Below are 10,499 nucleotides of genomic sequence, written 5' to 3'. Positions count from 1 at the left end.
TGTTCTTCATATTTCAACAATCCAACATATGATTCAACAGTCAAATCTACTTCAAATAAATTCAAATTTGAAACATAAGTTCCATATATCATAAAAACAAACCTCAATCATCAATTGTCAAACCAACAACTCTAACAAACCTATTTAGCATCTTTTCAATTTTTTCATGTATGACTGCACTTCAATCATGTATGACTAGAGTGCATGTAAAATTGGCTAAAATTTCAGTCATGTGTTTCTCCCTGCAGAACAAAAGAAAAAGAAGAGAAGAAGAAGCATGTATGTGTCTAAAGTTATCAAATACTGGATATTCATACAAAATAAAACGTACGATGGTTACTAATTAAATAGGGTGCCCCATGAAATTTTTACAAGTTTATTACCATCAATATTTGGTGTCGGTTTGACCATGATTTCAAATAATCAGGATAATTTGAAGTTGAAATTTTGTTTAGACATACAATTTGAACCTCAAAAGTTGTACTTTTTTTCATAAACATGAAAACTATCAAAACACCCTCAATTGTTACAATTTTACGAAAATGATCAAACCATAATTCATAACGAGGTGTCAGAATATCCTAAGTCGCCATATTAACAAATCACACGTCTCCATTTTATTTTGATAAATAAATATTTGTGATTACATGTTACAAACTTTCAAAAACACATAATTTTACAAAAATTCAAAAAAAAAAATCAACAATAATAGTAACTAACTATTCTTTAACATAATTTTCACTTATGGTATGGGCAATCTCTTCCCATCAAGCATGTGCCCTTTTTTTGTTGCAAATATTTTACAAAATATAAACCTATGAATCAAGTTTTAAATTAAAATCATAATTTGGAACTGAAATCCTTCATTTAATAGGATTTGAGATTTGAAATAAAAATTTACATTCAAATCATAAACAAACACTAATTTCAAATCAAAACATCAAGTTTGAGCTTGAAATTGCAAGGTAAAACACCTACTTAAAATCAACGAGGTTTTAATATAATATGGTCTGATTTACTAATTTAAAATAAAATTAAATGCAGAAGGGAAAAAAAAGGAAATCTATAGACCCACATAGTAAATCTAGTAAGTCATATATATAACACATAAATGAAGGCTAAAAAGAGAGGAGAAGAGATCAAGTAGTGTACAATAATTTGTTTGTGAAAAAAGTTGTAGTAGTTGTAAGGAAAAAACATATACAATAAATACTCCAACCATCTTTTTTTCTATTACATCCTGGAATAACCTCTGTGGTCTTCATATTGCTCCATGAATTCATCATTGAACTTTTTGAAACTTTCCATTATTGCTGGCATGTCTTCTTCAGCTGGCAAGATGGTTGTCCTTAGGTGGAACACACTACATTGTTCACAACATTACAATCAATCCCACAATAACCTATTGTAACGCGTTACAAAGTACCCGAGGGAAGGGGGGAAATGGAAATGAATGGTGTTTCTATAAGCGAGAAGATGCACACAATTTCAGAAATTTAAAAAATACTGTATATGTACGAATCTAATACTATAATAGTCAAGACTTTAATTTCAATTGTCCACTATGCAATAATACTGATATTAATCTAACTTCTCAAAGTTGAGACTGAAAAGATCGACCATTTCTCATTGGGATCCTTTTGTGCACACTTATCTTAAGCACATGGTTTTTGCCCATGAAGCGATGATCCTTCACTTTCGTTGCTTTGTCACTTAAGTGACGAAGTTAAAGTATCGAAGTAATGGCTTTTAATAACAGTGGAAATGCATATAAGGGGATTTTGGCATTGAAAAGGTTTGTAAATGAAGTTAGCAATATGATAGAGTAATAAACTCACCCTTCCTTTTGACCAAAACCTGAACCAGGGACAGTGGAGATGCCAGTCGCTTCCAACAACCTCAGACAATAGAAAACATCGGGAGCTTTCCCAAGCTTATTTGCAGTCTCTATTGCTCTAGGAGGCAATCGTATTTGCGGGAAGGAATACATTGCACCTGAAAACAGTTCCTCACAAAAGTTAATGGGAGCTCATTTGGCATTTCACTGATTAAAAGCTCACCAGTGACTTGCCTTCTGTGAAATTACAAACAACATTCCTGCAGCTGTTGAAACCATCAGTCATCATGTGTGCCCTCTTCCTTAATGACTCGAGGATACCCTTACTGCAATCAGAATAAACTATATTCAACATTAAAGAACCAGGACTATAAATGGAGAGAAAAAGAAACTAAGAGATTTATAAGTGAATTCAAATCCCTGATCATGATAGACAGATATTGATATAAATCCAAAAAAGTTTCAAAAAGAGAAGAAAAAAGAAAAAAACGATGAATTAGGATTTAGGAAGTGTGTGGAGAAAGGTCCTGTTCTGGGAGATGATGGAGAAAAGTGCATTCATTTGATAAAGTTCAAACGACCACAGAAATTCTAATGGTTCCACTTAGTTAAATATTCTCATACTAATAGGTGACAAAGTTATAGATGTATTTATAGCTTTAATCTTTCTCTCTTGTTCTTTTTTTTATTACCGAGAAATTCCCAAGGGCCTGTAGCAGCACAAGGTATGAAACTCGATAGATAATGAACCCACCGTTCTAGCCTTCTCTACTTAAATACCAGGATTTTATCTACGGCAGATTCGAACCTGTGATGTAATTTAAGCTTTCTTAAAACTCACTAGTTCAAAGATACAAGATACTCATGGACCACATAGTTTCAAAGTCCATATCCAAAACCCATCGAAAAGAAAAAAGTTCTCTCTTTTTGTTGCACCAATTTTTAGAAAGAGTTACAAGAATTTCATGGGCTAATATCAGCAGTCGTACCTCTCTCTGACATATTGGTCATATGAGATATCTCCAGGTTTAGGGGGGTTCACCATTAGCCCCATCTGTAAGATACGAAAGAACAGGACATTACTAATTTGGTGGATTGGTATTGAAAAATGTTGTTGCTTAATTTAAAGCACATAATATTATCCCGGAAGTGACCAGTAAAAATTGACTTACAAATATCTGTCCAGGTACATTTGGACTGAGCGATATCGAAGCAACCTTGTATATTTCTTCAACAGCCTGCAACATCAAGTGCAAAAAAGAAAAGGTTCCGTCTTAGGTGCATAAGAGTCCAATGCCACTATGTTAGGTGCGTAAAGGAACCAAGAAAAACTCACATTGTGAGACTATACTATGACTTTCAATGTTTCATAACATACAGTCATTGTATAGTTTTTGATTAAAAAAATGGACCTAGAACCTAACTCAACTGCAAAAGCTAGTTCAAGAAGTGAGGATTGCCCAAGACCACATCAGGAGTCCAATTTCCCATCCCTCAACCGATGTGGGACTCAACAACCTCCCCTGCACCCAAGACTGGACATCTAGAGCATGGACAATATAAGATAGGGGCTCAACATGGGGTAAACAATGAATTGGAGAGAACCTGCCTCTGCTACCAAGATAAAGAAATGGACTTTGAGTCTAACTCAACCGCAAAAGCTAACTCAAAAGTGAGGATTGCCCAATCTCCCATAAGGAGTCCAATCTCCCATCCTACAGCCGATGTGGGACTCAACAGTGTCCCCCCTCCCCCGCACGCCCAGAATCGCTATCTGGAGCATGGACAATATGAGATTGGGGCTCAACATGGGGTAAACAATGAATTGGGAAGAACCTGTCTCTGATACCATGATAAAGAAATGGAGCTTAGGCCTAACTCAAAAACAAAAGTTAGCTCAAGGGGTAAGGATTGTTCAAGACTATATAAGGAGTCCATCTCCCTTCCTACAACTGTCGTGGGACTCGAACAGTTTATTTTTTTAAAAAAAAAACTAAACTACACGATTGTGAATACTACGAAATGGTCCACTTATAAGATCCAACCTAGATCTCTTCCAAATTTTTCTAATCAATTGGCGAACCACGTCTCAATCATAAACTAGTTATATCTACTTGAATCATCTCTACCAACTCTACCCTATTCGAGCCATTTTGGTTACAGTACTAGTAATTTCTATTTCAAGACATTAGGGTTATCTAGAGCCAAGGAAATTCTATTTCTCACACTTATCTTTACAGTGGCATACAAGTCTTTAACTAGAGCAGAAAAGCTCCTGCCAAACACTGAACCCAACATAAATGTAACAACAACTAAAGTCTTAATTCCAAATTCAACTACATGGTATCTCATATATGGATCATGTGTTCCCTTTCTATTCTCTTTTTAGTCAATGTTCTTAGCTAATCTACACAGGAGAATGTATTTTTTAAGACTTCCCCAAAATGTGAAATGAGTTTCATTTGTAAGCACTACAAAGAAAAGACTACTATGGCACTACATTTTTCACCATCACTACAAGAGTTTTTCCAATTCAAACCACGACATACAACGTGGCACTGAGGATAAGCACTTTACTATAAGCAAGAAATATCAAATATATTCCGATCCCTACAGTTTGAATTGGAAGCAAAATACAAACCTTTGGAGAAATGTTGGTCATCTCAAAGTATCCTCCACGCTGTCCACATTCACCCCAATATCCTTTGGAGACAGTGTGAAATGAGACAAGCTGAACCTCCTTGCTCATGGGTGGCCCCATATCCAATAAAACCTTTATATTTCGTGAATAACATGAAATGAGTATGTAGGATCTAAAAATATTGGTTGGCTAATAAATTCTTCAAGCAGAAACTTTCCGCATATACCTTTCTAGCACTTATGAAGGGGCGCTCGTCTTGGTAAATGTTTTGCTGATAAACTTCATCTCCAAGTAATACTAAATTCTCTTGGTGACAGAATTGAATTATTTGCTTAAGATTTGCCACACTAAGACATTGTCCAGTGGGATTTCCAGGGTTTATAATCACCATAGCTCGTACCTAGGCAGAAATAAAGAAATAAATATGTACAGATTAATGTTAGACATGCCTATAATTGCAGATGACAGGATGCTTTTGGACATTAAAAGCGAAAGAGCAATGCCACTATTATTTGCAGCCATATCCAAATGTGTGTTGGGTAAAGGAACCAGTCTCATTGAATAGCTTTTTAAGTTTTGCCAGTTTCTGGAAATATGTGTAGTATTCAGTCCTACATGTGCTCTGTCTCTTTTTATTTTCCATTCTTTTTCTTCTTTGGTACTCGTTAGGTGGTCGGGGGCATGACTGAGGCGGACAGCCAAAGAAAGCTTAACGTCCACCAAGTCTAAAGTTGCTAATAAAACTGACTTTAGTGAACCATACTCAGAATTCACATAAGTGAGAATTGAGACCATATTTTTTTGAATGTAAATGGAAAGCAGAAGTTCAGCATACTCACAGTAATTCCCTTGTATCGTGCCTGTGCAACTGACTGGCGAAGGTCATTGATATCAAGACCCCAGTTTGCAGTCTCTTCAAGGTAGTAAGGAACAAGAGAACCCCCTAATAATTGTATTGAAGCTGAGTATAGTGGATACTGGGGAACAGGGACCAATATCTAGCAACAAATATACACTCATTAAGAATATGATAATGCCTGTTAAAGATAAAAACCTCGAGCTGCTAAAAAGAAGAAATTTTCTAAGTTAAAAACAAGATATATGAAAGGAGACAGAAATTATGAATAGGAAAATCTTGCTATTCATATCAAATTATCAGTTACCCCATCACTTGGGCCGCGAATGACACTGTTCAAGATCTGCATCACTCCTTTGCTGGCACCATCTGTGAGAAATATGAGTTCTGGATCACTGTCAAACAAAATAACTAGACATCAGTTCAAGAATCAAATTTTGAGGACATCAAACCAGACCAAGTAAAACGGAACGAGCAATCCAACCTTGGATATCCATCACGTCTCTCAATGAATTCTGCAACTTCTTTCCTTACGCCAGGAATTCCACGGGAGTCACTATAAGCACCTAATTTATCGGCAAATATAGAATACATCATTCCCTCTCTAAATATGTGTTGCTCGTAATTGAGTGTCATAACAAGGACAAAAGGGAGTTGATCGGATGGTAAGCACTCTTCACCTCCAACCCTAAGTTTGTGGGTTCAAGTTACCATGGGAGAAAAAAAGGCGGGAGCTCCTTAGGGAGGGGTTTAAAAAAAGGTGTTATAACAAGAACACAGACCAGTAGTTAGTGATGGATAGAGCCCAAGAGAGGGGACTTCAGCTAGAAACTCAAGCGTCTGTGGTCTAATTTAGCTTTTGTCACTGGGTTTGTTGTTGTTGTTGAAGCAAGAATATGAAAATCATTAAAACATAAACAATAAAAATGAAGGAATAACTTCTGACATGAAAGCGAAAACAAATTTTTGTTTGTGTATTTGTTTGGCCAAGGGCAAGGAAGGAAGCTGGGAGAAAGAAAGACATAGCACAAGGAGGTTCATATGTAACAATTAAAGGTTATCTGCGAAAGGATACCTAGACCTCCAGAAGTCATTGCAAGAAACTGTTTAGCCCTTGCAATTGCATCAGCAGGGAATATGAGTCCCACATTCGGATCATCCAGTAAGAATGGAGCTTGACAAAGAGCAATGACCTGAAATATAGAGTCCAGCATTTTTACATGTACCAAGTAATCAAACCTCAAGAATCTTAAAAACAGGCAGTCAGAAACTGCAACAAACCTGGCGTGGAAATGTCAGTGGCTTTTGCCCAAGGGCATGGGGATTACCAACATTCGTGAAGATGATCTGCAGAATAAGAGGAACAGTGAGATAGTCGGAATGAATGAATTAAATGATCTTCATTCAAACAATTCCACAAAACATTAGGATTTACAAAAAAAAATCCTGGTCATAGGATTCTTGGATAGATTAATCACTGTTATTGCATAAATTGTTCAATTGTAGCATCACATCAGAAGAGCATGTAGCATCTCAGGATTATTAAGATGAGGAATTTACAAATTCTTATGCATATTCATGGGATTCAAACAGGTTTGGCAACAATCTAGGCTCTATATGATGACTGGTTCAATGCTTCAAATCTGGCAAACTGCCTAAAGTTAGCCTATAAATTCATGATGATAAAGGTTTGACAGACAACAATTCCTCGTGCATGTTGAAATATCGAACTATGAGTGATTCAAAGAGGGTTAATGGACAATAATACCTTTTCTAAAAGTATCCATTCCCTATCAGTACATGGTAAGCTATAAAATGTCACCAGATAGAATCTCTTACAGGAAAAAGACGAGAACAATTTGACAACTTATACCTTTTTCCCTTCCTTCTGAAGCTCAGAAGCTCGAAGGTACAGCTCACCTCTGACAGCATATTGGCACTTCTTGACATTTTCATTCAGATTCTCATAGTCTAATGGCTTAGAAGACATTATAAGGAATTAAAATTTTCCTCTTAGTTCAGATTCCAAGCAAAGTGATGCCCGTACTGGCAGTCTAGCAGCTCAGCTCAAAACCTACAATTATGGAAGAAACTATAAGCAGTAAAAAGGAACAATGACTGCAAAGCAACAAATCATAGTGGCGCCAAAAAAACAAACACAAATGTATTGGTCAAATATGGACATGACATGTGGACAACTCGAATGTCGACGCGTTGCAGCACAAGTCTAATCAGCTCCAAGTCATCAAAGATTGCCCCAACAAGAGGTTAGGAAATAACCCCAGAAGTCTGCTCCGAATCTACAACAAGCTTACCCTGAACTCGTCATGCCGGAGTAAGATGGTCTTATCCCACAATCAAACATTCAGTCAGTCGATAAATGTCCGGATAGGATAAGCATCCCAGACTTGCCAATTCTGGAAAATCCGGGATCCTCTATGGCAATTACAAATCAACAATGGCAAATTTATAGCTAAAATATGGGGCATGTGATATATTTTCTAAAATTGGTACAATATTATCTGTTGGCGCCCATGCTACAGGAAGGCTAAATGGTGCACTTTGTTGTTGAGTTATTTGCCTAGAGGAGGATCAATTCCCACTTAATGCATTTTCTTCCTTCTTTTTTTAAGTGGTGCACTCATGTTTTAGAAATCCTACGTTCACCTCCGCAAATCAGAATGTGTTATGTACGAGATATGCATGTAACAATCATAATGAGGAGAGGAATATTGGGAATACATTATTCTAAGGTTGTACTATAACTATACTCCTTCTCCCCACTTGTATTTTATCTGATTTTCACTACTACTATTGATTAAGTTCTCAAGTTGCAACAAGCTATTGTGTTCTTAATCGGCTACGTTGTTCATTAGCTAAATCACGAGTTCCCACTAAGAATTCTCTTTCTCTCTTGCGTATTTTATCATTTACATACTTTTCACTGTTTGTCTTATATCATTTTAGTCAATCCAAACTATCAGGAAGTTAACTATTAGTTAAATAATTGACTTGCCTTTGATACTATTCTATAAATTTAATTGTTAAATCTTTTTTAATGATCGTGACGTCCGAACCAACTTTTGCACATCTTGACTAATTCCACGGGATACCTGCCACGTGTCACCTCCCATCAACAACATGTACAAGATAGCTCTATCCACCAAAGCTATAGCAGATGCAAATACATCACCTAGTTTTTTTTTTGTCTCGGATTTGAACCTCTCAACCCACTAAATTTAATTGTTAATCTTTACTCCGGATTTTAGGTTAAACAAGAAGATTAAGACTACAACTTGCTATTGTGCTGACCAAAACACTCAGCCCATTGATTATAATACCAACAATTTTCTGATATAAAAACCTCCAAATGCAATCAAACATATTATGCACAGGAAAAGTGGCAATCCAATTGCATATAATGTGATTTGGTCAATCTTTCAGTAGAGCTATTCATGATTTTAACAACAATATAAATATAAACGAAAACTGCAATAATATAAGTGCAGGTGAGACCACACACACCCAAATCAAAATCTACATTGACTAAGTTATTAATCATAACAAAGACAAATTTAACAAAAATTCGCACTCGCAAGTATGACCTAGTAGTCAATAAAATAGTAGCAAAAGCCTCTTGTTGCACAATTTCACTACTAGAGGAAATCAAGAAAGATGACAAAAAAAGCCTCCATTATACATTACATAGCAGAAGAAAGAGAAAAACTATGTTACGTGAGCATCACTTTATGGATCCAATTAATAATCATTCGAAACACATAAATAATATGCAGAATCTCAAAATAAAACAAAAAATTTACATTCCCATATACAAAAATTAATTAAGAGTAATTATTAGAAAGAGGGATGGGATGACTTACAGTTAGGAGGCAAGTGTTGTGTGAGTCTTGGTTCAGAACTCACAAGTCAGTGTGGTATTTTGCTGAGTGAGAAGTAGAATTTAATTTTTATTGGTTGTAAGGCAAAAGAGGATAATTATATATTATAAATTGTATATGTGGCCAAGTGTGAAGACATAAATTCCAAGGTGAAACCACAGCCACTGAACAGTTGGTAAGATTGGATTAATGTGCAAAATTTGATTGAATCACAAGTTTGGAGATAAAGCAAATCGTGGTGCTCCTTCAAACTATAGAGTTGTGGTTTTGCTTCTTCTTCATATAGATATATTTGTCTACTTTTTTCAACTAAACTCAAAAAAGGCCAAAAACTTCATAATCATAATAAAAAATTATTACTATTTGAAATGGAATTTTGGGTAGGTGTATTATTTGGGGGAAAAATAGAGACAGAATGTGGACACCAACTACACTGACTGGCACTGTTACAAGTGCTTCCATTTGATTGAGCTTCAACTTCGTTGGGTTTTATTAGGCCCAACAGGAATAATCTTCCTTCTTTGGAGCTAAACCCAACTTGTAAATCTTGAGTCAGGATCTATCGAAAATAATATTTATATTTTATAGAAATAAGAATAAAATTTGCACAGATTCTATTCTTTTCACATTTTACTTATGAAACTATACTTGATATATTGTTATAATAAAATTTGGAAAGAAGAGTCAAAAATATCATTAAATTATATGAAATGAATAAAAATATTTTCCGTTTATAGTTTTGTTCAAAAATGTTCTTGTCGTTAATACTTTGATCCAAAAATATCCTTGTCATCGATAATTTGGTTCAAAAATACCCCTATTATTACTAAATGTGTCAAAAATACCTTATTTTTAATAAATATATTATTTCTTTTCATTTTAAACACAACTTGTTCCAAATAAAAAATTATTTTTAAAGAACTCTATTCTTATTTTTTTTCTTTTAAAACCACTTTAACTGAAAATATAGAAAATAATTTTTTTCTTTTTAATTTCATTTTTATCAATTAAAATAGAATAATTTTATATACCTTTTTAACGGATATCATATATATAAGATTATAAACCCATCATTAATTTTTATTTAGATAACAATAAAAATAATTTTAATATACTATGAAATATTTTATATTATAATTTTTTCCCGAATTGAAGTAGGATAAATATTTGTTAATAGAAAAATATTATTAGGAAAATTATATGTTCAAAAAGAAAATAAATTATATATTTATTTGGAAAAAGGTTGATTCATTAAATAATAATAAG

The 10,499-nt window shown here is 34.6% G+C and overlaps 1 protein-coding gene across 1 annotated transcript; it reads right to left on the bottom strand.

The window, feature by feature from the left end:
• Positions 1-1,079: 1,079 nt before the first annotated feature.
• On the bottom strand, positions 1,080-9,491 carry LOC129880380 (glutamate--glyoxylate aminotransferase 2). Its single transcript, XM_055954379.1, has 14 exons — positions 9,216-9,491; positions 7,208-7,408; positions 6,616-6,681; positions 6,410-6,527; positions 5,819-5,900; positions 5,642-5,729; positions 5,318-5,476; positions 4,705-4,878; positions 4,479-4,610; positions 3,010-3,075; positions 2,827-2,891; positions 2,072-2,163; positions 1,839-1,995; positions 1,080-1,363 (listed from the first exon to the last, which is right to left on the bottom strand). The coding sequence occupies exons 2-14, from the start codon at positions 7,322-7,324 to the stop codon at positions 1,234-1,236; spliced, it is 1,446 nt and encodes a 481-aa protein (XP_055810354.1). The 5' UTR covers positions 7,325-7,408; positions 9,216-9,491; the 3' UTR covers positions 1,080-1,233.
• Positions 9,492-10,499: the final 1,008 nt, after the last annotated feature.

Source organism: Solanum dulcamara, chromosome 2, assembly GCF_947179165.1.
Source record: "Solanum dulcamara chromosome 2, daSolDulc1.2, whole genome shotgun sequence".
NCBI lineage: Eukaryota > Viridiplantae > Streptophyta > Magnoliopsida > Solanales > Solanaceae > Solanum > Solanum dulcamara.
This window is presented reverse-complemented; position numbering and strand designations above follow the sequence as displayed.